Source organism: Sinocyclocheilus grahami, unplaced genomic scaffold, assembly GCF_001515645.1.
Source record: "Sinocyclocheilus grahami isolate Dianchi unplaced genomic scaffold, SAMN03320097.WGS_v1.1 scaffold248.1, whole genome shotgun sequence".
NCBI classification, from domain to species: Eukaryota; Metazoa; Chordata; class Actinopteri; order Cypriniformes; family Cyprinidae; genus Sinocyclocheilus; species Sinocyclocheilus grahami.
Genome location: NW_015505427.1, coordinates 684,407 through 711,556, shown reverse-complemented (window position 1 = coordinate 711,556; position 27,150 = coordinate 684,407). Strand labels below are relative to the sequence as shown.

At 38.5% G+C, this 27,150-nt stretch overlaps 1 protein-coding gene across 3 annotated transcripts in view; it reads right to left on the bottom strand.

Annotated features, from left to right (window-relative positions):
* Window positions 1-573: 573 nt before the first annotated feature.
* The window catches only part of LOC107598212 (protein tyrosine phosphatase type IVA 3-like), a 40,904-nt gene continuing 14,327 nt past the window's right edge, over window positions 574-27,150 (bottom strand). The window contains exons 1-6 of one of the 3 annotated variants that reach the window (XM_016289491.1): window positions 20,176-20,194; window positions 13,120-13,581; window positions 12,376-12,468; window positions 7,362-7,492; window positions 1,884-1,958; window positions 574-1,530 (exon numbers count right to left, since the gene is read on the bottom strand). In XM_016289491.1, the coding sequence (XP_016144977.1) occupies window positions 1,413-1,530; window positions 1,884-1,958; window positions 7,362-7,492; window positions 12,376-12,468; window positions 13,120-13,224 (522 nt within the window). In that variant the 5' untranslated portion in view covers window positions 13,225-13,581; window positions 20,176-20,194 and the 3' untranslated portion in view covers window positions 574-1,412. Of the gene's footprint in view, window positions 1,531-1,883; window positions 1,959-7,361; window positions 7,493-12,375; window positions 12,469-13,119; window positions 13,582-14,124; window positions 14,283-20,175; window positions 20,195-27,150 lie in introns of those variants that run through there. The other 2 variants (XM_016289490.1, XM_016289489.1) reach the window with 2 other exon arrangements.

Sequence of the window (27,150 nt, the reverse complement as noted above, 5' to 3'; positions counted from 1 at the left end):
TAATTTATTGAGATGCACCTGTATGTAAGTCAAATTTTGCTTGGCTACAATGTCCAGGCTAGATGTTCATATTTTCTGCTTTGATGTAACTAGTATATTCTTGATCTCTGTTCTTCTCAACCTTTAAGTCAGTCACAGTAAAGTACTTGACGGCTGTATTTCATTCAAAGTATAGGCACACTTTTTCATAGTAGTGCAAATTTGGCCTGTGATGACCTTTCATCTGGCCATGTTAAATAAAAAACAAATATTCCATTTATTTGTAATTATTGTATTTATTATTATTATTAATTTGCTTAATTTTTTAGTTGCATTTTTGCATTTAATGATAAAATAAAAAATGCATTTAAAAATTCAACTTTTAATATAATACAGTTATAATTATGATATAGGTTATACTTTCACCTTCAGCCCACAGAGCAAAGTTTGATTTTTGGCCATTCATAATTTGGCCATCTCTGGTCAAGAACATTTTGAGTCTTTGTCCTGCAGAGGGCAGTGTGGCAATATTTTGATATGAACAGTGAACTTGTTACACATTATGAGGTCACCGCATGACAAAAACAGTCCTGATTCATGATTGCAACAGCCTTTATTTGTATTATGCAGCTGGAGGTGTGTTCTTAAAAAACAGAGAAAAACGACTTTAAACCACAGTCTCTTCTCATTATTCATTCATATAGGGCCGTTTTTTTTCACCATCTTGTCTCTGTTGACCTGAATGGACAAGTATCATAGACAGATCGCCTCCAGGGAGCCCTGCAGTCCTTACACATTAAAATCATTTCAGCAAACACAAGGTTTGAGTTTAAGCACATAAACACGCATAATAAGCATTTCCATTGTTAAATTCATCAGACTTCATGTAGAAACCGTTTAGTGTCTGGCACTCACCCGAATAGAAATATCTTTCACGTGAGCCATCTTCATTAGTCCAATTTACTCGTCGTTTGCTCACAAAACATAAAAGCATCATGGAAAAGGTCACCAGTAAAAAGATTTGTGCTGAAAACTGAACGTGTTAAAGGAACCGCAGTCGTCTAAAAATCGCACTCCTGGCCAAGCAGAGCAGGAAAGCGGTAGAAAGAAAAGAGAGAGTGAGAAAGAGCACAAATTTTGTCCACGATTCACATTATCACACCGTCTGGCTCTTTCAGACAATCACGATCATTTGAGGCAAGATTAGGGTGCAGGGTCAAAGGTCAGAGGTTGCCAGACCTCAGAGCCGCAAGTCTCAGAAAAGCCATGGCAGTATCCGCACCACAGTCCGAGTGAGGAGGACTTTAGGCACCAGTGGGGTTTTCATCCAGACCGAATCAGTTCTTATTTTAATAGCAAATCAGCAAAGTGCATCAGTTGTGGCCCAGTCTGTCAGGTTCAGCTCGGTTCTGAACAGCAGGGTGAGGGTGCAGTCACATGATGCAGCACTTGTTCTTGAAAATGTGCGGGTGTTTGTAGCGCAGTCTCTGTTTGGGCCGATATTTCTCTAGATACGTCAGCTGCTTGCTGTTTATTGCACCTCTGCGCTTCCTGCGAACACAGAAAATTAGCATTAGTGTGTTGATTTACATTCGTCACGTTCCAACCGAATGAAACCAGGCAGATAAAAATGGCTTGCGATCTCATGTTTCATTCCAGCCCACGCTGGGCTGAAAACAGAATTGAAATTAAAACAGTAACCAAAGGGACGGAGCTTAAAGGGTTAATGGTGAATCTTTTGCATGTCGAAAGCTTGCAGCTTGGCCTTGCTATCAAAAGGCACTCTGGCAAGCGCAAGCGACTGAGAACTAGCGTTTAAGATCCACTCGTATGAATGTAGCTGTTGACGTCAAGAGCTCAAGGTCTGTGGTTCTTGAAAGAAGTCAAGAGAGAGATGTACGCACTGTCTGATGAACTGGATGGCATCTTCATACTTCATCCCACTTTCAATCAGTGCCACGGCCACAAGTACTGGAGCTCTGCAGAAAAAAATAAAGACATTTTGAGAGAGGTGCGACATTGACCTAAACAGACTGCTCTATGTGTATGTGTGTGTGCGCGTGTATGAGAGAGATCTCTCACAGAAACACTGTTAGACACGTACACTAGCAATGTCAAAATAGCATTTTTTTGTACGTTTTGTATCCTTGTTTTATAAAAAAATTTCAAGGATTGAACACTTAATGTGCATTTTTGTTTTATTGTTTTTATTTGTTATTTGTCTATTACATGCAAGTTGATCTCTCACAGAAACACTGTTAGACACGTACACTAGCAATGTCAAAATAGCATTTTTTGTACGTTTTGTATTTTTGTTTTATAAAAAAATTTCAAGGATTGAACACTTAATGTGCAATTTTGTTTTATTGTTTTTATTTGTTATTTGTCTATTACATGCAAGTTTACTTAAAGGGGGGGCACAATGCTGTTTCATGCATTCAGAGTTGTTTACACTGGTAAAGAGTCGGATTCTCATGCTAAGCATGGACAAAACTTCAAAAAACAATTTGGACATATGACGGAGTATTTCTGTGCTAAAAATCTTACTTCCGGGTTCGTACAAGTCTCGGAGAGTTTTTTTTCGATCGTGGCTCTTCATGACATAGACGAGGGTGAAACTCCTTATATGGGCATTTCTCCCGGAAGTGCGCGCCCGCGCACGCATCAACCAGAGCAAGAGCGTGATCGCGCCCATCAACGTGCTTCATCCGGCGGCAGCGCAGCAACGCTGCACGGGACTCACTCGGGAAGAATGTCTCCAAAGAAGTGTGTTTTTGGTTGTAAAGGAAAGATAACATTGTTCAGCTTCCTAAAGAACCCAACGTTATGCAAGTTAAACAGTGGATGCAGTTAGTTTTTCCGGAGCAGCAACAGAGTTAAAGAGTCGGATTCTCATGCTAAGCATGGACAAAACTTCAAAAAACAATTTGGACATATGACGGAGTATTTCTGTGCTAAAAATCTTACTTCCGGGTTCGTATAAGTTTCGGAGAGTTTTTTTTCGATCGTGGCTCTTCATGACGTAGACGAGGGTGAAACTCCTTATATGGGCATTTCTCCCGGAAGTGCGCGCCCGTGCATGCATCGACCAGAGCAAGAGCGTGATCGCGCCCATCAACGTGCTTCATCCGGCGGCAGCGCAGCAACGCTGCACGGGACTCACTCGGGAAGAATGTCTCCAAAGGAGTGTGTTTTTGGTTGTAAAGGAAAGATAACGTTGTTCAGCTTCCTAAAGAACCCAACGTTATGCAAGTTAAACAGTGGATGCAGTTAGTTTTTCCGGAGCAGCAACAGAGTTTCACAAGTGTGTTTGTTGACAAACGTTTTATAAGCAATGCCCAGTTCGACGCTGGATTTGCACATCGTTTGATACTGAAGGATGGAGCTGTCGAGCTATAAAAGATCCCGGTCATGATTCAGAACTGCAGACGGTAAGTGAAACAGCATCAAATGTCTGTATTTTGTTGGCAGTCGGAGCTCAAGTGTTCGTCAATCTTTAGCTCCGCCCACGGCGCGCCTCCAGGAGCTTGGCTTTTTCCTGAGAGAATCGTAAAGCTGTATCTTTCTTTTATAAATATGATAAAACTAAAGACTTTTTGGAGATATAATGGATGCAGTACTACTCTATAGGTACTCAAGATTAACATGTTTCGAACAACACGAGGGTGAGTAATTAATGACAGAATTTGCAGAAAGTGCTCTAAATTAAGCGTTAGCGTTAGTTCTGGCAGGTCACGTGAGTCAAGCTTGCATCAGCTGATCACATCTACCTATAGGAATACGACACCTATCGCGGCATTCCTATATAAGCTCCATTCAGTATTTTTACAAATTACCCTCCTCCATCCCTAGCTCCTCCTTTCACCACAGTCAGGACTTGGCTTTCTGATATTCCTTGCTAATCAGACTCCTTTATCTTGAATAAAGTGTTACACTTAAATATCATTAAGTACATTAATGATATCTGCCTTGTTCTGTTCTATTAACCCTAGGGGGGTTATTATTGCTGCTCTCCCCGCTCATTCATGACAGGCTGCATGGATGAGCAGGGAGTTTTTTGCCCAGAACAGAACCATACCGCCAAACCAAACTTTATGCTAAGTATCTATCATTTTGACGATAGTGGTCCTGACAGAAATGTATTTATAGTGTCTGTGGAAGGCGTAGGACCATAAAATGTTCGATCAATCAGATTATTCGGTTCGAACATTACGATAGGCTGTCCTGCCTGCCTGTCAACATATGTATTTGCATACCTCTGTGCACCCTGTTCGCGCAGACATGATACGTCATCAGCGCGGTCCATTACGCTGTTGCAGACCGAGCGAGAATGGAAGGCGTTATTATTATAATATTATGCACTTTGTACTGTAATGTTTTCTCACCGGTGAATGAGACATGATGTAATCTGACAGTGTTGACGCCATCTCTCAGCGTGTCGCTGGTTAGCCTCTGATCTGCTTGTGCACGCTCATGTGATTTGGAGGAGGCGTGGCTTTGGAGAGTGATTTGCAGGTAGGGTGGGATCTTATGCTTTCAAAGCTAGCTTGCTATTGCTAGCCTCTCTGAAATCGCCTACCCTAGATTTAAGCAAATGCTACGCTTGAAGTTTGAATGTACTTTAAATAATAAAATATTAAATATAGTATAAATTAATAATTAAATAATTTAAATTAAATTAAAATAAATGTATTGCACTTTTAATATTAATATTTTATCAATATCAATTGTAGTCAATATTTAATTACAAAAAAGTGTGTTTAACAGCCTATTAGCTTTCATTGTGGTATCAATAGGGCCGGGTATCTATGTAACTGGCATGTACTAGAACCGAATCAGAATGCAGATCTCGGTGCCTCATTTCAGTGCCACTTAAATGCTTGAGCGATCGATTGAAATATTTGTTCTCCGAAACGGACGTAAGGATCATCGGCACCCCACGTGAAAAATAATTTCTCGACTGAGAAAATTCACGAACGCAAGTCGGAAAGCTCTAATAATACAAATCCAACACATCTTTGTAGTAACGCGAGTGTCCATGTTACGATTTTGACATTCCGACTTAAAAGCACAACTCGGGAAATGAGAGCATCCGAGGAGCGCATGACTGCAGCAATTACACTTGCTCTGATGGCAGCAGGTAGATACCGTTAGCTAGTTAAGCTAAACATTCTTAAATTAAAATGCCTAAAGCTAAACTTCCCTTGTAATGACTTGCAATGAGAAGCGTTTCTAAACCTGTTGTCCAACAAAAGGGAACACTATAAAGTTTTTACTCCACAACTGCTTCCTTTTGTGATCTGATGTGGCAGAAAATATGTTCTATACTGTAAAAAGCATATGGTAAAATGTCGATTAGCAATGGATTATAAATATACTTAATTATGATGAAACTACCAAAGATGGCCTGAATAACACAGATAAACTATACATTGTCGCAGTCGAGTGTTTATTGTCTTTGTTTTATCATTTAAAACGTTTATATCGTCTGTTTACTCCGTTACAGCGATAGCAATGACTTTGTCCATATTAGCAAAGAGTATAGGGATTTCCTGAGTCCTATTCCTTCTGTGATGCACATGTGAAGTTTCTGCGCGAGGGCCCCTCTGGCGTCCAGTATGAATGAAACAGACATTAAATGTGTTTATAGGGCTCAATAATGGCCAATCCATCCTATTTTTTTATTTATTTTTTATTTTTTTTAAGTATCGGTTCAGGCACCGGTACCGTTTTAAAAGTATCGATTTGGCACCAGTATCGTAAAAAACGCAAACAATACCCAACCCTAGGTATCAAACCTGGCAACCCTAACACACACATAACTTTATTGGCTCATTAGAAAAGCTCAATTGTTCCATGACCTCAGATAGATCTTAGAAGCTGTACATTGAAAAACAATGTGGAGCAATTCCACATTTTCGCTCTTAAATGAGTGGAAAGAGAGTTCATTCATCATACAATAATTAATGTTTCACTATCCTAAAGGTCAAGATTCAGACAAAGTGAGACTTAACAATTTCAGAAAAGGTGAGTGGTGTAAAAAACTATTGTTAGTGCTGTTGCTAGGCGTTCTGGGTGGTTGTTATGCCCCCAAGTCACATTTAGAGGCCACCCTCGAATCTCTACTTTAATTTCTCGTCTCTGCATGTGAACCCCCTCCCCCCCCCCCTTTAACATACACAAGATCTTTCCTTCCACTTTATCGCCCACCAAGTGGAAAATCTTAAATCTGATCTCTTACAAAAGTAATGATGCACCTCAGCACCTCTCCAAAAAAAGCCACAACTGAGGGATCATTCAGGTCGATTTAGACAGCAAAGCAAATTTTAATACTTAACCCTCAAAGCTTCCCTTTCAAACATACACCATACAGTAAAGACAGTCAAATCCTACGGCATAACTCCAGCTCTAAACAGCGTTGCCATCTGAATTAGATGAAAATAAACGAGTCAGGCCAAAAAACACTGGCACTCTTTCAAGAGTCAAGACCGATTCCCTTTGGAAGTGGATGAAGTGCGTCAGAGACAGAGTTTTACTGCCCAAAAGATGAGAGCAGCGAGGCCAGACTCCCTCCTCCTTTTAACGTCACTCGATGCTTTACAGCCGACGTTTGGGGTGTTTTGTTTTGCCGTATGTGCGCCAACAGAGAGCATAAATACATCATCTGTAGGAGATCCTTATGAGACATACTGTTCTGCATTTATAACTGCAATAGTACATTATGTTGTGCAATATTGCTTTTGAGAATGGCTGATTTTGTCATTACCATGAAATTGTACCCACTGAATTTTGTTATGGTAAAAACAGCTTCCCATTCGAGGTTCAGTCATGGGACGACCACTAGGTAACTGGGAGCATCACGTATAGCGAAAGAATCCTAGTCATGTGGGATAGACAGTCTGGCATAAAGGTCATGGAAAGAGCACGAGTTTGAGGAGGACAGTAATAACACATGCTCATAAAAAGCAACTTCCTGTTTTGTCTTCGGCCCTCACCCCGATGCCTCTTAAAACAGAGTGGGACTGCAGCAGAGAGAGTGCACTTTGGGGACTGTTGACTTTGGCGGAGCACTCTGGCCAGTTTAAAGCCTCTTAAGATGTACCTCTCGCTCAGCCCATAGGGGACTATCAACTTCATCCACGCTTAATAGAGGAGATGTGTCTCCTGGGAGGCCAGAGGTGCGTAAAGTTCTATAGAGCACATTCTTTTCCAGATTAAGGTCTCGAACTGGGCACCGGAGGTGGGCTTACTTATGGGCCACCAGACAAGAAATGAACCCATTTACCCCCGAGTTCCCAGGGCTGAGCAAAAACCAGCTAGTTAAAGATGTGTTTACATCTTGAGGGCAATGCGATTGTGTTTCTGCAAGCTCATATACGGACCTTCCTAAACCAGCCACGCAGTGCACAGCCACACAGCAGCCGGGTTCTTCTAGGAATCTTCTCTTCAGGAGACTCAGCCAGTCCTCCACGACCTTAGATGGAGGAGGAGCGCCGTCATCAAATGGCCAGTCCTGGGGAGAGAAGAACAAGTTACACCTTCACATCAGCACACACCGAAAAATGACTTCTGTCATTTTTAACTCCAGATTGTTCTAAATCTGTATGACTTTCTTTCTTTTGCTGAACACTAAAAGAAGATATTTTGAAGAATGTTGCTGGTTGCCACTGACTTTTATAGTCCATTTCAAGTGAATGAGAAAATATTGCATCATGAAGCAGATCAAGAGAGCTATATTGTCTGCAGTCACATAGGTAGTTGGTTTGCTGCTCATTTGCATAGATAAACTGTTCAGATTTGTTGTATCCATTGGTTGTTTTTGCTCATGTTGCCTCAGTTTGGTGACTTTGACAATATATGACCTCCAGCTACTTTGTTGCTACAAATCTCCGTCAATGTGAACGTCCCTTTAACATCAACAGGCTTTAAGGAGTCAAAAGCAAAAAAAAGTTAAGAGTGGCCAGGTGGCATTTATTTGAAATATAGTACAAACTTTTTAAGCTAAATATTTTGCAAAAAATTTAAGTATTGCAACACTTTGTGACTGTCCAACATTAGTGGATCATGTTCAGAGTTAAATGTGATGAACCACACCCATGTTTACTCTAATAGGACACCTGTGTGAATTGCAAAAAACTAAGAAGTTCTGAGAAGAGCTAGTGCAGAATTTGTTTACGGACGCCACTGGGTTTGCATTTAATGCAAAGACTTCTTAGATGTGACTTAAGTGTCCAAATACTGGTTGGGGCCACTATATCGGTCTTCACAGTCTAAGAGAGATCTGCTAGCTTTTTCTGAATGTTTCTATACTTGGTTCTTTGTAAAAGTGGGTGATCCAGATGGTGAAGGTGCTGAGGGCGAATAGAGCACTGGGTGAGGACTATTCAGAAATAACCTTCCGGGGATGTCCCCCCTAAAGTAATGTGAATGGTTGCTTCTGCACCATAGTACGACGCATTGTTGGAAAAATCTAGTTTCGACTTTCTTGAAACTGTAGTAACTTTTTGGCACGGCTGTTGTTTCAAACCTTGCTTATTCAACAATATAGACCTGTTGTTAATGACATCATCATGAATGTGGAATAAGAACTTCTGCTAATTAATCAGTTGGAGATCAGATTAATGTCAGATTATTGCTGTAATTAATAAACATGGTATTTGAGGGCTTTTTTTGTTCTCCATGTGTTTTGCTGTATTTCCAGATGGTTGATGCAATCATTGGTTCCATCTTGCGTCATAGTCCAGGCTTCCCCCAGGGAACTAAAGAACATTTGCACATGCGCACTCTGTGGCTTCCTGATGGACACACTAAAAGATGTAGAATGAAATTTGTATATATTAACTATATGTACTTCTAACCACAGCAAGAGTAGTTCCAACCACACAACTTTGAGATGCTCTTTTCAAATGTTCATTGGAAGTACCGTTTTGGAAATCACCATATTGTTATAATGTGATGTAACTTGCGACAAGAGTTGGTTAAGAATGCTTTTGGTTAACACATTTTCAGAACAAAGAATGGGAAACAAGACACTACAGAATCTGAGATCAATGCTAAATGGTGTATGGAACCAAGGGGTCTCCTGTCAACTGAAATTGTTAGTTTTTTTTAACTACAGTATGATAGATACTACGATACGGTTTGGGATGTTCAGATGCTGCTATAAAACCTGAATTAGTCTGTTTTTGAATGAGTCAATGAGTCGATAATCCATTCATAAAGACAACCCCTTGCTTTGTTTCTAAATGAATCAGCCGTTTTGAATGAATCGTTTGAGTGAATGATTCAATGAATCACTCTTTAAGAGACTTGCTGCCAGCTACAGCTGGTTTTAGTGTCATATTTATTAATCAATGACAGGCCTAAATCAGCCAAGGTACCACCATAAAAACACACTAAGCAAAATGGTGTTTAATTATCATTATCGAAAAAAAATCCCAAAAAGTATAGAGATAGAACTTGTCAATATCGCACATTCCTAGTAGTAAAGTAGTAGTAAAATCTTGTTACATCTATCAATCCTTGTCCCTGTTCCCAGGTGGTTGGTAAAAACGGTACATGCCTTTGTGTCAGTGAGACAAAGCGTGAGGCCTGGAAGGCATGTGGAACACGGCATAAATTTAGCATGCGTGTGTGGCTTTCCTGTGCTCCCGTGACCTCAAGGTGAGAGGTGATTCACAATCATGCTTCACAGGACATCCGGAAAATTACACCCGTCCTTTCCTGTTTGCCCACCTATACCGCTGCTAAGGGACTTTGATGTGGTTCAACTGCTGAGGGACGTGGCTCGCGTAGACCATCTCGCAAACTGGCATGTCTTCACAGGCACAGATGCCCACACAAACACACACTCATGTGATCCAGAGAGGCTTGGCAGGGCAGGCCTTAATTATAAAGAGCTTTCTCACAGTACAGACGCACAAGTCGCCATTTAGGGGCCTCAAAATATTGCTTATCACACAGGACCGATGAGCAATATGCAGTCACACTGCAGCCCTAGGGATGAGACGTTTAACACTAGCAGGTGTGAGTCCTTTCAAGTAAACAAGCTGGACCGGCGAGGCCTCTAGGAGGCTGGCTTTACAGAAAAGCCTTTGAAGCATGAATGAATCGCCACAAACGCTTCCTCCACTTCCCTCCAGTCCCCCCTATTGATTTCCCGGGCAAACACACCTCAGAAAGCTTTTGGGAGCGGATGGAGGGCCGCTGATGTAATGCAGGTTGGGTAAACAGCCGTGGCCTACTTTGGGAATCCAGAATTAGGTAGCAGGGTCACTTGCTCAAACCTGCAGATCTCGGTACAGACGGTAAGGGTGGAAGTTGGAAGGGTGCGGAACAGCACATATGCCTGTCCCAGAAGCACAGAGTTAACTCCCTTGTAGGGGTGGGCGATATCTTATTGTTTGCTATATACTGGTAAAAATTCTCGCCATGATAAGAATTAGTCATCCCGTGAATTTTGTCTCTTAGTGGATGCATAAGATTCCCTGAATTATCGTCATTGATAACATTAATCGCAAAAAAATACCAGAAATTATTGTGATATATTTTTAAGCCCATATCACCCATCCCTACTCCCTTGTTGCAGGTGCTCGCACTGCTGATTGTTCCCACTGGGTTTTTTTGCTTCAACAAAGTTTCTCAGCAACTTGTGCGCCACATGACTGACATTGCATGAGCTCACCATGAAGCTGCGGACGTTTTAGATGGTGTTCGATGCCAATGCAAGCAACTGACGTCCAATGTGTCATACAAGTTGCAGTCATCTTTTGCACATGTCTTCTAACAGATTTTGCAAATTATTGGGTTTGGAAAATGGTTGCGGGACTGCAGAGGTGCGTCTTAACAGCCAGCATGTCCTTCATATCCACACAAGGCAGTGAAGATGGGACTTATGCAGCAGTTCGCCTTGGGTTTCTCTTTTCTTTTCAGGCTTGCTGTGAGAAAGTCAAGAGGAAAAGTATAAAAGAAACGTTGGGTGTGGGGGAAGGTGGGCCCAATCGGAGGCCACACGGAGAGACCAGGCTCTGCAGCTACCATAGCAACAGTGAAACAGTGACGTTGGTAATAAGAAACACGTGTGGCTGCTTGGAAGAGAACGTTCTCTATAATGACTATAGTGTGTGTGTGTGAGAGAGAGAGAGAGAGAGAGAGAGAGAGAGAGAGAGAGTGAGTGTATATGGGGGTCAAGGGGGTCTGCGGGGAGCTGTTTCACTTTTCGCTTTTAACGCAGAACACTTTCAATAACTGCCGAAGTGCACCAGAAGCTCTTACCTCGCCATCGTTTTCACCATCTGGCCCTTTAAATGTTAGATTGACATGATTTATTTATACAGCTAGTTGAAATATTTGATTCTGATTGGATGATGGTGGCATTCTGGGGTCAAATATTTTTGTATAATGACCACTAAAATTTGTTTTCCCAGGTAATTTATTTTCTGAATAGCAGTCCTAGTTTCATGTCATTCATATCACTCAGCATGTTTGCTAAAATAATTTCATCCTGAATTCATATTTTATGTTTACTTATAGTTTATCTGGTAAGTAGCAATGCACACTGCAAAAATGCCTTCGTAATGAATTTTTCATTTTTTTTAAATATCTAAAAATTCTCAAAATTTGTGTTCTTTTCTCAGCTTCGATGATATGTAACACAGCATGTTGTCATAAGAGATTTAGTCAGATTTTCGTGCTCTTTTAATCACGTAAATTGTGCGTTTACATTCCATCTCCATTATCACGACGCACAATAAAAACAGCTCTGATCACTGCGTCCATCAGTTGTTGACGTTTGTAAATGCCACAGATAAAGATGTGGCTGTCGGCCGCTTCAGAGCTCATGCTGCCGGTGCAAATGCAACCAGAAAACGGCCCGAGGGGGAAATTGGTTCTCTAGGAACCCCCATGCTGGCTAGTTCCTAGAACTGAGTTCTTAGAACTACGTGATTCGAAATCGACTTCCATAGTATGGAAAAAAAATACTATGCAAGTCAATGGCTACCGTCAACTATTTGGTTACCAACATTCTTCAAAATAATTTGTTCAACAGAAGAAATAAACTCGTACCAGTTTGGAATGGCTTGAGGGTGAGTAAATGATGACCAAATTGTAATTTGTGGGTGAACTATACCTTTAATTTCTTACGCAGTGTTTTTTTCTCAAGTAAATTTATCTTGTTTTAAGGATTTTTAGATGTAACTGGACAATTAAACAAAAATACTTGTTAGGAATACTTTTGTAGTGTATTAAGCGAGATGATGTTACAGTTAGATAGTCAATATTGTAAAATAAACCCGTTCAGGGTGACATAAGACCCCTCCACTTCATGTCAGGGTCCTGATCATGTCCTCTTTTGGAGTTTTTTTCTGACAATTCATCAAGAAGATGTGCACTCACCACGACGGTGATCCCATCTTTCTCTAGTGGAGATTTGTCGTAGGTTATTTCACAAACTCTGACCACCGTCGTGACACCATACTTCTTAAGATCCTAAAGCATGATGGGAAAGGAAAAAAATGAATTCAGGGAAAAAAAACAAGGCAGTAGGGCATACAAATAAGCAATATCGCATTCATAATCGCAGATGAATCGCATTCGATTATGAACGCGATATTGCCTAGCTTGTCAGTGAACTACGGCTCTATGTATTAAATGCCGCTCCATCTGAAAGCAAGTGATGGCGATTTACTACCAATCACGGAACCGGCTTTACTGACGAGATGCGCATGACAATCGCATGCGATTAATTGCACAGCCCTACAAGGCAGACAATCACCATTTGTTCTGACAATTTTTCCAAATTAAAATACAAACACAATCATTTTAATGGGGGGAAAAGTAAGGTAAGCTGCCCATGAACACGCTCCGTCCCTCATCCCTGCCATGTGACGGAGCACTGGGATGGGTTTCCATGGAAATGGAGGCTTTGTGGATGTGCCGTTATCATTAGAGCCTCTATGGTTCACACACACTTTCCCAGCAAGGTAAGAATGAGTGGGCCATGTGACAGCGCGCAGTTGTCTTGAGACAGATCATGTGAGCCAGGACGGGACATACTGCTAAGAGTGTGCGTTCAAGCGAGAAGGTGGGAGAAAACAGACGGTGTAAAGTGTCGGGGGTAGACAGTATACAAATTCTCACCTCTATGAAGCTGCTCAGAGTGGAGTTCGTTGGGTTGTGTGTGATTAAGAACCTCATGTTCTTGTAGCACACCTCCACAGGAGCCGGCCGGTTCATCCGAGCCATTGTGCGTCCTCCAAACGGTTAACAAGCAAATTCACTTTGCGGATGCTCTTTGCGATTTTGTTCGGTCTCTGATCTTTCTTCGTGAATAAGACTCCTCGACGTTCAAAGTCCCCAATATCTTGTATCCTCTCTCTAATGGCTTACTGTAGCCAGAGAGGCAAGATCACCCCATTAGATTTGTGAGGAGTTTCGGGTGGCAGGACCACAGACGGCAGAGGAAAGAGAGTCTCAGTGCATCCAGAGAATCCAGAAGTCGTTTTTTGCCCCCCGGGTTTAGACGTGTAGATGTTGAGCGTGGCAGTAGTCTCCAGTCCTCTGCAAGAACGCCATGGACAAAGCCACTACCGAAGGACAAAGCTGTTGGAAAGAGAATCAGGAAAAAAAAAGATAAATGAGTTTTCTTCTCTAAAATTAACTGACACGCAGAAGCAGAGCAGTCCGCTGAAAACAAACATGACGCACACATGACAGCGTGGCTCACGTTAACTGTGAGTATGTGACCGCAGATTACATACAGTGTCCCCGAACCCACCCACACACACACACACTCAAAACATTGCGCAACAAAGAGCCTGATAGGGACATGAGACTTCACAATAAGCAGAAAACTAGAGTATGTTTCCCAACTTTTTTGCACTTTTGCATTTTTTAATGCATTTCAGTTTTATAGTGCTTTTATGAACCTTTTAATTTTGTTTTACAAATTGAAACATCACTTACCTTTTTTTTGCACATACACTGCTTGTTTAAAATTTTTAGTTTTTATATACATTTAAAAGGTAGCAAAATTTGGTTATAAGGAATCATTTAAATAACTTTAAACAGTAAAAGTTCAACAAATGACAATTGCAAAAATCACACGTGATTCCAGCATTTCTGATCAAAAAGTCTGTTACTTACCCGCACTACGTCCCTAAGTAATATTTTTAGTGTTATGGATTACAATCCATTCTGGCTCTAGCACAGGTGAACGCTGAGAGATTCAGATGTATGAATGCTGCTCTCATGCGCTCTAGAGTTTTACTGAGCGCTCCCCGCTGATCTGCAACTGTAGGGACCTACACAAGTGTCTTCAGCAGTTAAAGGTGCAGAGACTCACTGAGTGTTGACAGAAGTACTGCTAGCGTCACCATGCCACTAACTGTAAATTATGCTTCTATAAAAGCACTGCAAGAGTCGTTGAGTGGCTTACTGATTATAGTTTGGAATTAAGTATAAACTGCATACTACTGTATAATTTATACCACACACTACTTTGAAGTAAAATTACAGTATGTGACACTTGTCACTAGACATGTGTTGGTTTGGTGTAATATTGTTTGTTGAGGTAATGAATATGCATGGTATTGTTAACGCACATTTGTTTCTTTTCTATCAACCGGTTAAAATTTATAACACTTCGTAAAAGACTTTGATGTAAACAACCCCAATATGGACGAGAAGCATGGTGGAGGGAGGAATGCTGCGAATACTTTATCGTCCTTTAAAAGCATAAAGTTGTAGGTTCTGAAGTAAAATATATTGGGCTCCAAAAAACTTTATAGAGGGGTTGTATATCGAAGACAGTTTTGATCTGTTCACATAGGGCTGGGCGACAAAAAAATGATATCTCATATTTTTAGGCTGAATGGCAATATATGGTACATACATTTCTCAATATTTTCTATGATTTTCTATTTGGATAAAAAGCCACATTTTTTTTTTACATTTTATAAAAAAGAAAAAAAAAAAAGGCATTTCATATTCTGCCCAATGTTGTCCTAAAAACTTGTATATTGGAGGCTACGAAAATAAATATAGTGAATGCAACCACATAGGCTGTATAATATCGTGGCAAAAAAAATCATGTTCTAACATAACATTATAATCTAAAAACAAAACAACATGCTTTTTAAAGCAGATGTTACCATCACTACATTAAAAATGGAAATTAATAATAACAAAAGCACAGACCAAATGTTAACTGGTAAGAACACACACTCACTCACCTGACCATAGTAATTATACTAGCCTATATTTCATTTACCCCATTACAATGGTCCCTAGTTTATAGTTACTGCTATCATAAAAAATACTTACCTGCAGGTTTAAAATTCAACACACTATGCCCAACAACAAATATTTGAGCAAAATGTATATTTTAATTGCGTTATGTTGGTTTCATTCACTAAATATAGTCACACAAGTCTGTGAAGATAAGTGGAGATTTGCTTGACAGGAAAATGGAAATATCTGCATGACTTTCTAACATTTACAGATGAAACTTAAGTTTTATGCACTGAGGAAAACAATGCTCAAACGCATTGAACCTCACAAGTAGCTGTCAGAGCACCTGACTCGGCAAGCCACATTAAACTATATGCATTAACTATAACTTATGAGCTATTTTGAAGCCCTTCATATAAAGCATGTCTCTAATTTAGGACAATTTGGATTATGCACACTCCGCACACGCGCTCGCAACATCAAACTACTGTATATCGATACATCTGTATTTCCTGTTCTTATATATATATATATATATATATATATATATGACAGCGACAGTGGTGGAAATGTCAACGAAAGTTGTGGGACGGACCTCCAAAGCTACAGGCCCGATAGACTTTCCACTCAGTCTGATCTTGAGGCAGATTCTGTGGGTAAGACCAGTCATCTACGGCCTCTGGAGACACGGTCTTATGGAGGTCCGGGACAGTACACACATCCCTGAGTCTACTTGATGTAGTGAAATTATCCTTTTTTTATATATATATATATATATTTATATATATATATATATATATATATATATATATATATGAAAAGTTCATTTGCAAAAACCGATAAACGTCACTTTAAAAAAAAATTTGCTGATTGGTGTGCATTATTCTCCATATATAGCGCGATCTGAACCCTAACACGTTTTGTCAAAAAAGCCGGTTTTGTCCACTTTCAAGGCATCGCGAGTTCACGCTTTACTGCAGAAGCCGACAAGCGCCCTTGTTTGTGAACAGAAACCGATAAGTCCATTTTAGCGAATCAGCGCACTGTATTCAGGTCAGGTGACAAGGCTACTTTCACTTTGAAAAGACGCGCTAGCTGAGAGGAGTTTCGTCAAAGCTGACCAAAAGTGATCGAGGATGGATAATTTCGACAAACTTGATGAACCTGTGATATCTTCTTCAGGGCGAAAAATAAAATAACGTTTTCACGGAACCGTGCAAAAGCAGCGCATTACAATGGTGAAGGAAAAGCTCCGTGTATTGCATGTAATCACATCCATACAGTTTATGATCACAACAACAACAACGTTTGTCAGGCATCTACATTGTCATCTGAGGAGATTACAGAGATTAAATGACTGTTATTTTAAACTCTAAAACATGAAATGTGGAGTTATCTGCTTTTGCCAAAAAAGGACTGTTGGAGTTATCTGTTTTTGCTATAAAACAAACTTTTAATATGTAAAAAAAAGAAACCTACTTTCAATGAACTTTAATTTTGTAAATCACCTGTATTTAAGTTATTATTTCTTAATCAAAACAACCCAACTGCAGTTTGATTGACATTACTTGGATTGCGCAATAAAAAAAAACTTGACTTCTGGGGAAGAAAAAAAATAAATAGTTTTTTGCAAATTAACTCATCATATGCATATATTGTAAAAACTCAATATACCACCCAGTCTGATGTTCACAATGGCATTTGGTCAGATTTTCCATGTTTTCCAAAGTGGAAAAACAGCACTGCACAACACTTCATGGAGGAAAAAAGAAGTCAAACAGTATGTACATGTTTCCAAACAGTCATTCAACACCAAATACCTAAATACATAATGTTTATTTTCAAATATTTGTTAACACTTTTACTACATTTAATCTGGACTAACGCATGCTAGTCTAGAAAAGGATATCTAGATAATGGTTGAAGATGTTCTGATTATTTATACTGTTCTTTATAGTTGTGTTATTTTGCATATTAATATATCTGAAACATTCGTTTAAATTTTTTAATTGAAATATAAAAATAAAAAAGTCATCAAACTTGTCAATAGGAGGAAAATACTTGAGTTTATCTTTTCATCCTTTTTTTGTAATGTAATTCAATATTGTGATAAAACATCATAATATGAAAATTTGACTGTCACATGCCTACTTCTTGTCACTTAAGACGGCACTCTGAGTCCGCACACTTTCCTCCAGTGTTTGAGTGTTGATTTTGGCAGTGTTAAGCATTTTTTAACAAGTACTATTTATTCAACTCTATAATGTCAAAATCATATTATAAATAGCACTGTACATGTAATGTAAATAATGAATTATTGTAAAAGATGGTCATTTGAGTTCTGTGCTCCTGCAGCACTGAGTAAATGCTTCAAAATCAGGCGCATTAAGACTTCATTTGGGAAGTTGTATTAGGCCTTTAACTGCAATCCAAATACGCCATTTATGGCTGGTAACTAATTAAAACTTTAATACTGAAGCTTAACCTAATTTCCGTTTCTTCTCTTCAAAATAAACTTTTTCTAAATGTAATCCACGCTTCCAAAATTGCTCATTGCTCATACACAAACAAATCATTTAATTCACTTTGTAGTGCAATAGAAAGAATAAAACAATGACAACCAAAAAACAATGACCTATTTAAACTAGTTAATATAAGCCTACTTTGAACAACTTCACTGAGGAACAAAATCAAGGCTGTGAGGGTCGATATACACTGGATTTTTCACTATATGTTTTCTGCAATGTCTGAAAAACAGGGGCACAACAGCTTGTCACTGGGACAGTACCATCAATGAGACACCTATGCACCTTCTTTACCCCTAAAGCGTGCATATTAGTACCTCAGAGTAGTATTATATACCCTTGAGCTACATCAGTGTGGAGCAATGAGCTGTTGAACAAAGAGCAGCATGTAAAACAAACAGTGAGAAGAATACTTCTGACAGGTCCACCGGGGGTCCGGCCCTGAGGTGCTGTACTCGTTTACTTCATGCCGAGTAAGGTTAATTGGGTGGTTCTGTGCTATATCAACAGCACACAAGGGTCACACAGATTCAGTGAGACACACAGAGAGACTTGTGAAGATCTGCTAAACCCACAGCATTAGCATGAACTTCAGTGCTGCAGGTAACCATGACAGTGTTGCGCTTGTCTTCAAAGGCCAATTACCAGCTCTTGTCCCATAAGACTGCAAATACTGGTTAAATATTTGTGCTGACAATTGTAAGTGCTGCTGTGGGCATCTGGGACCTTTGTGTGGCGGCACTAACAAATAATCCACAGCAAAACAGAGACGGGAAAGTAAGGGGAAAGAAATTTGTCAAAGATGAAGAGGCAATATGGGTTGGAAATCGTAGTAAGTCCCGTAAGAAATAAACAACACACAACAACTACTTAGATATTAATTTCTACACATAAACAGGCGCCGTGATTCTCCATGTCAAACAAACTGGCCCCTCAGAAGCATCTTGGAGCAGGTTGAGTTGCTATATTCAGCCACCAAGTGTCTGGACTGTGCCAAAATATGGCTTCTTCTGAATGTCAGGTTGTAGACATGTGAACTTCCTGAAGGATATATGTGTACTTGACAACTTGAGAAACATGAGTCTACTTGAGTGAGCAGGAAAATAATACATATTTTAAAATCAACCAGTTGGTTTTACACAAGTCCTGCTTAATTAGGCTGGGTCACGTCCTCCAGACAAGATCTGATGTGTTTTTAGCAATGCATGGACACTAAAGCAAATCAACAGCATAACTGAGAAATATTATAAACTTCATAGCTAAATAATAGTAATGCACTGAAATTGACAGCCAAAAATATTAGATCGAAGCAGCAGCAACAACAACAAAAATACATGAATTTGATTTCGGAAGAAATACATTTTTAAGTGGCCTACTGACCGAACCAGTAACTTTTAATTAAGAGTTTCTACTGTGTCCACATCTATTTTGTGCACACAAATTGGACAAGCTAGAACAGGTAAACATCAGGTCAGCAGTGCCAATGCTCATCGCAAAAAAAGTAGCGATATGTCAAATTTGGCTAAAATATCGAGAGGTGGCTTGTTGCTGAAGAACTTTACTATGACGGGTTTAATTTCCCCGAGAACACGACACCCTGAACAGTATAACGAGATCAACTGACAAATTTATTCTGTTTCAGGGGGAAATAAATCATAATAAATGAGGTTTTTTTTTCCTATGGTGGGAAGTTCCTGAGAAAGTTTGTATTTACGACTATTTACGATTTACGAGATTGCAATTACAATTTTGGGTACATCTGATATGTTTGAAGGAAGATGGAGATGTAGCCTACCTTTTTCTTCAAAACGAATTAAACAATTTTTAAACTCTACATTTACAAAATGATAAATAATGTGCAGTTTTTTTGTTTGTTTTTGCTTTACGTTTTTATTCAGTTCATGAAGGTACTGTAAACTAAATTGTTATATATTCTATCGTAATTGTCATGTTTCTACATTGTAGAATACATTGTATTCTGTACATGCAAATTAGTTTTACATTAGAGGATAAAATAATCATTTAATTCATTTTAATAAATTTACTGTTAACACAGATGCTGCAACACTGATAAGCTACCACTAAATATTGTAGAAACTTATTTTGCTGTAAAGTTGCTTTGCAATGATTTGCATCGTGAAAAGCATTGTACAAATAAACTTGACTTGACTTGATATGGCCTAATGGCAGTTACTGAAATACGAAGTCTGCATGTTCTGTCTTTGTGTGAATGAGCGGCACAGTTTCATCTACTAAACATCGTGATGCTTGTGTTTTCAGCGTCTGCCATGAACCTCATATTGAGCTGATCTAAAAGTCATTTCAAAAGCATTTCACCATTTAATTGAATTTGGTTATGAAAAGGAAAGGAAAGGAAAGGAAAGGAAAGGAAAGGAAAGAAAAGGAAATTGTGCTGTTGGGGGTTCAGTGAGGGTCTTACCTCAGTCGTGGTATTGAGGGTGGAAGAGAGCGCTGGTTATTCACTCCCCCCACCGACAATCCCTTCTTGTACTGAGACTCGAACCCACGACCTTTGGATTACAAGTCCGACTCTCTAACCATTAGGCTGTTAAAAAAAATACAGAAAATACATAAATATAATACTATTGTACAAAGTAGGGCTGGGTGATTTTTTTTTGTTTTATAAATTAATTCAAATGTAATGTTTTGCCATGATTCAAATTTTTTTTTAAATCAAGGAATCACAATTTTGAATAAAAGTATTAGGCAACGTTGCAATTAGACACCTGCAATACGCTAACGATAACAATTGGGATAAAAAAAAAATTAGGCTATCTAAAAATTTTGATTTAATTAGTTTGAATATTAATTGACTTAGAATTTGTAGGCCTTTTTAAATTGTATTTCTGAACATCTAGGATATGTCTAAGACAAGTTTCTACATGTGCCTTCATACTGTATTTCATGCATGTATTCTGCAAATATATTTAACAAGATCATTTGTTTTACATTTACACCATGTTGACCACTTAACGTGGACTGCACTCGGAAGAGAACCTATTAAAACAGTATTTTAGGGAATAATCACACAATTTTTCATTTAAAAACTAAATTTCTGTTGTGCAGAACACTGTTTGCCAAAAAATGAAAGGGATCAATTTCATTTGATTACATTTTGATTCATTAAATTGTTGAAGGTTTATGCATTCATTTATTTGCAACCATTTTTGATAATAAATTTGTATTAATTGAAAACACAGAATCCAGAAAAAATGAAAACCGAATTTCCGAATAAAATAAAACACTATTGTGTACATTTGTATAAATTGTTAGTTTCATTAACTCAATTAAGCATCATTTTTTTATTATTAAAATTTAATTAAAACCATTAAAACCGAATCCAGAAAAATTTAAACTAAATGGATTTCCTAATGGACTGCCATTGTATCCCTCACACTACTGTATAGATATCAGCTGACCACTAATGTACAGCACTGTGTACAGCACTGTGGACTTTACTCAAACCATGAAGTCATCTCATATCCATGGAGCTCCATGGTGGCATAACTTCATAAGCCCCATCCATGGTGATAAACAAATTATATTTGGAGGGAATATTGTGTACTTGTGCCGCAGCAGCTGATGGGCCCTCAGGGACAAATCTGCACCTACACAGCTATGTGCTTTCCACAGGGATAGTACAGTTGGTCTTCAATAATCTCAGACGCATGGATCACCATGGCAGGAATTTGCCCAGCTACGTGCGAGTCGTCATGACTGTGGTGCCATGAAAGCAGGAGGCCCCTTCACTTAGAACCATTATACAGTGATGTATATCACACACTACCCCGCCTGCATTAGAGCTGACCACTAATGTACAGCACTGTGTACAGCACTGTGGACTTTACTCAAACCATGAAGTCATCTCATATCCATGGAGCTCCATGGTGGCATAACTTCATAAGCCCCATCCATGGTGATAAACAAATTATATTTGGAGGGAATATTGTGTACTTGTGCCGCAGCAGCTGATGGGCCCTCAGGGACAAATCTGCACCTACACAGCTATGTGCTTTCCACAGGGATAGTGCAGTTGGTCTTCAATAATCTCAGACGCATGGATCACCATGGCAGGAATTTGCCCAGCTACGTGCGAGTCGTCATGACTGTGGTGCCATGAAAGCAGGAGGCCCCTTCACTTAGAGCCATTATACAGTGATGTATATCACACACTACCCCGCCTGCATTAATCTCAGGAATATTGGTTTGCATTTCATCAAGTTGGCTTCAAAATCACACTCCTCAGTCTGACTGAACTGGCCTTTCACCTATAAAACCAACCTGCACATCGCCAGCGCTGTTCATTTAACAGTCATAACATGATGTGCCATTTATTTTCATTATGAACATTTGAGCTCTCCTGGCTCAATTCAATAGAATTCTATGAGGAAAGACATTTGATTGTTGATGACAATGATGACAAAAACTATTCAACAACAAAATTACCACTGGTTTGTGACGCATGTTCTATATAGTTTGAATGTGTTCTATGTTCTTTATAATATGAATGTGTGCAGTATGAATGAAATCCAGATGGACTGCATTAATGTTGTCAACTTCATGTGACTTACAGTTCAGTTGCGTCACTTCACATAATACTCTTTTCTCATACTCCTACTAGGCTTATATAGTAAGGAATAAGGAGGTGGTTTATGCATGTAAACTCACCGACAAGTCTCTTTTTTGTGGCAATTGACAGCATGTCATGAGCCACATTTCCATTACAGATTTGCGCAAAACTTTTGTGATATTTTATCATTTGATAAAAAACGTATTGATTGCATTTGCCGATTAATGTCATTAACCGATGTAATATGACTAAAACTTTTTTTTTCTGTCATGGGGACAGAATTGGTAGGTTTACGTATATCGTAGCCACTGCACTAGCCATTATTTTGAATTGAAGGAGACGCAGGCATGTATCTTTAGCGAAGCAGTGCAGAGAGACACTTCTGAAACGTGTCGCAGCGCGGCTGGTATAAACAAGCATTCACTAGAGTGGCCTCAATCAGCTCTGGTGGCCGTGTCGAAGCTAAATAAGGGGTTATCCAAGCATTAATGGTAAGGAAAGCACCTTATACTTGAGAGCGCCCACGTATGAGGTGTTTTTTGGAGGTTCTAGCACATTAAAGAATGATCATGTGACTTTTACGTATGCCAGGTGACCTTTAAATGTGAAAACAAAAACTGGTTTCATTGCAGTTTTGCAATATATACCTTTTTTGAACTGCCTGAAAAACCACCTCTTATATCGCAAAACTTGTTTTGCGATATAAGGGAGTTTTTGCAAAATGTATGTTTCCTTTGGGTGTATTTTCAATTCGCAATTTCAATTTGCGCAATTTGAAGGGTAATGGAAATAAAGCCATAGATGAGGGTGGATCTTAATTTGTATTGAACACAGAACATCTAGTGATTCTAACGGAATCCTGATATTTCAGTTTTTTAAAAAATCATCATATTATTTACTAGCAATCGCCAAGAAAGTAAAGAAGCACAGAGTACTTCAGAAGATCTGGCGTGGTATTAACCTGGAACCGTTTTTTTTTTTTTTCAGATATCACTTCTGGCATTTTCCTGCTGTAAGGAAATGGACTCCTTCAGATGTACCTCATGGGTCTCGCTGCTAACAGTCTTTAAACACAGCTGAACACATCGAGTAGGCCCACTTACAGGAAAACAGGAAGAGGCCAACAACCTCCAGGTGCCTTTGAGCAAAACAACATGTGTATGAGATGAGTGGTTTCCTTATGAAAAGATACATTATTTCAGCAATCAACAAGTTAAGAACGGCAGGTAACATGCTGAAAACATCTGCTGTAAGCAAGCTGGGCCACTTAAAAAAAACACTCTTCTTTTTGAATTAAGAAATTAGTGTTCATTTATGTTTTAGTAATAGTTTTAATGAAAATGTTCTTTAAACGTACTCAGCATTTTGTCATGGCATATTCATTTAAGTCTATTTTATTTTGACTGAAATGTCATATAATTGTATTCAATGAAAACTACATTAGGAGATTAATCTCATATACAGACTAGGATGTGTTGAAGTGAGAATTAAACCGCTAGCAGAGCGGTTCACTGGCTTTCAGCTCAAGTAGATCAATATCCAACATACCTTTTTTAATTAAAATTGTTTCATTGTCGTCACAATGTGTCTTTTTCATCATGTCTCAATTACAATTAGTGCAACTCATCATCAACAAAAATGTTATTATAAAGTAATTTCACTGACGAAAAAACTAAAACGAAAATTTCTAGGGTTCTATGATTTCTATGATGTGTACAATGTGGGCTCGGAATGAAGATTCTTTATTTTTTTAAATATACATTTGTTTTATATATTAACATATAAAATGAAAATAGACTTTGTCAAAAAATATATATATAATAATTTCATAGGACCCTAAAATTTCACATTAAAAACGCCACAATCCTCTGGGATTGTCTTTCACAAGAAGCTGGACAATATGGCCTTCCTGTAAACCCCTAAGAGACCACCAGCGGTCTGGTCTGGAGGTCTGTCTGAATGCAGGAATCCGAATTCTCACAGAACTCTAAAAGGTTAGGACTGCCCAAATTTGGCAGAGCAGGGAAGGGGATCACAACACAGGAAATTCCTCATCCTGTCTCGCAAATATCAATGAAACACACACACTTCAGTGCGCAATGAACACTGGTCAGTGAGAGGACAGCATGACCCTGTGTCAACAAATTAGCACTCATACACCTGCATTATCATAGTCTGATTAACAAAGTAGTAGCAGCAGTTTAAGCAAGAGCAAATAAAGCCAGAACGCATTATCTAGTCAAAGTGGATATTTTGGATGCCGTTTTTTTTCATGGGACATTCCCTGTCTGCAGCTGTGAGTTTTCAAACAACACGCAAACCTCACGCTGATGTCAGAGGGTTTCCTGTCTGAGAAATGCAGCTGGACAGTCAAAAAATAAAAAGGAAAGCAAACACAAAGATGGGGGAGGCAAACCAGTGTTTGAAAAAATAAGGCAATTTTGAAACGATTACAAACAACATTAACATCATTTTGGCATTGCCCTACAAATTTTTACACAATATTCTGTTTCACTTAGAAATATGTAATATTACTATTTTAATGACTATTTTAATTATGTCATTATTTCCTTTCTGGGCTTTGAAAGTGTCAGTTGTGTTGCTGTTTATGCAGGGTCGGAAAGCTCTTGGATTTAATCAAAAATATCTTAATTTGTGTTCTGAAGATTAACGAAGGTCTTACGGGTTTGGAACGTAGTAGGGTGAGTAATTAATGACAGAATTTTCATTTTTGGGTGAACTATCCCTTTAATGTAATCCTAACATGCAATCAAATTTCCTAGTGGATATTGTTTTGTAATAATACCCTCTTTAAATGTAATGCAGTGTGTGAGCTGGACTCTTCCAGAAGAATCAACCATGAAGGAGAGGGGAAGGGAGTCTTTAATTACCTTACAATTAATTAATTTTAACTGAATTTGACATTGACATTCAATTATCTTTTTCTCCTCAAATTTATTTTAGTAGATATACATGTATAATCACAAAGCAGATTAAACTGATTGTGGAACAGTTTATTGCCTGCTAGTCAAAAATCTTATGTTATTACATACCCTACCATTCAAAGGTTTAAATTAATAAATAAATAAGAGGAAGAAAGAAAGAATGAAGCATTAAATTGATCAAAAGTGACAGTAAAGACATTTATAATTTTACAAAAGGTTTCTATTTCAAGTAAATTCTTTTGAACGTCTATTCATCTAAGATTCCTGAAAAACTTTATGACAGTTTCCGCAAAAAATATTAAGCACCTCAACTGTTTTCAACATTGATAAGAAATGTTTCTTGAGCAACAAATCAGCTTATCAGAATGTTCATGTGAAACTGAAGACTGGGGTAATGATGCTGAAAATTCAGCTTTGATCACAGGAATAAATTCTATTTTAAAATGTATTCAAATAGAAAACAATTCTTTTAAATAGCAATAATATTTCACAATATTACTGTTTGTATGTTTGATCAAATAAATGCAGCCTTGGTGACTATACGAGTCTTCTTTCAAAAACATTTTAAAAAATAGTAACACCGTCCAATTCTTGCTATTAACAAACCATTAACTATGACTTTAGCCTCAATAAATTTGCTGCTTATTAATAGTTAGTAAGGTTGATCAGGTATTGGGTAGGATTAGGGATGTAGTATATGGTCATGCAGAAAATGTGCTTTCTAAGTGCTAATAAACAGCCAATATGTTAATAATAAGCATGCTAATAAGCAACTAGTTAATAGTGAGAATTGGTCCATATTAGGCCTGGGCGATAAAATGGTATCGATATTTATCGACGGTACACCTTCTATAACGATATAAAAAATGTTCGATATAGTGCATGATGTAGGCACATGCTATGAGTGACGCAGACAGCACACACAAACACGAACAAATGCTGAAATGAGTGCTGTGCCTTCCTGTGATGAGGAGATTGTGAATAAAGAATGAATATTAGTCGAATTTAAAATAAACATTTGCATTTAAATGTTAGGTGTGCATCAGGGAGCGTCATCAGTGGTGCGCGAGATGTGGTGATGTAAGTGACGTTGTTGCATTTTCATGTTTTGTTAGTCTAGCCCACGAGACGCGCCGCTGCTGCGTTATTCATTCAAAATATTAGAGAAATATAGAAGCTCAATGCGGAGAAGGTCTTGAACGGGTTCAAACCGAAACAAAGCCATTCACACAGAACGCAATTTAGCGCATTTTTTTAGTCGGACAAATATGACTGCTGCACTCGCCTCTCACAAGAGATGTATAGAAAGCCATGCAAAGTTAAAACGGTTTAAACTTTTAGAAAACACGTCACGAATTTGTGGAGGTTTATTCCTTTTCACTGCGTCTAATATGTTTTTAAATGCAATCTGTGTGAATGGCGCTTCGGCTCTTTGGATTAAGCAAAATTAATGCATAAATACATAATGCTCTTTTGTTCATAATTGTTTATGCAATTTACGAAATTATTTTTTATTTTTATGAGTTAATTTAGACGTAATGCACGTTTTTTTATAGAGTTACTTGCTAGCGTTGACAATTTAATTGCGCTGCATTATTTTGCTCATTGCGCCCTCCTGTGGCCTCGGGAAACAAGCCAAAAGTTTCCTTAAGACCTATTCAATCTGCATATAAAACATTAGAAATGAGATATATGTTTAATTTTTATTTTGTGTTTGATTGTTAAAACAAAATTTTTTTGTTGTTTGTTTAACTATTACAGTGGTTAAATAAAAATAATAATTCTATTGTTCTTTGTTTTAAAAAATGTCAATAATTATCGATACCGAATGATATGAAACACTATATCGTTGATAATTTTTTTTTGCTATATCGCCCAC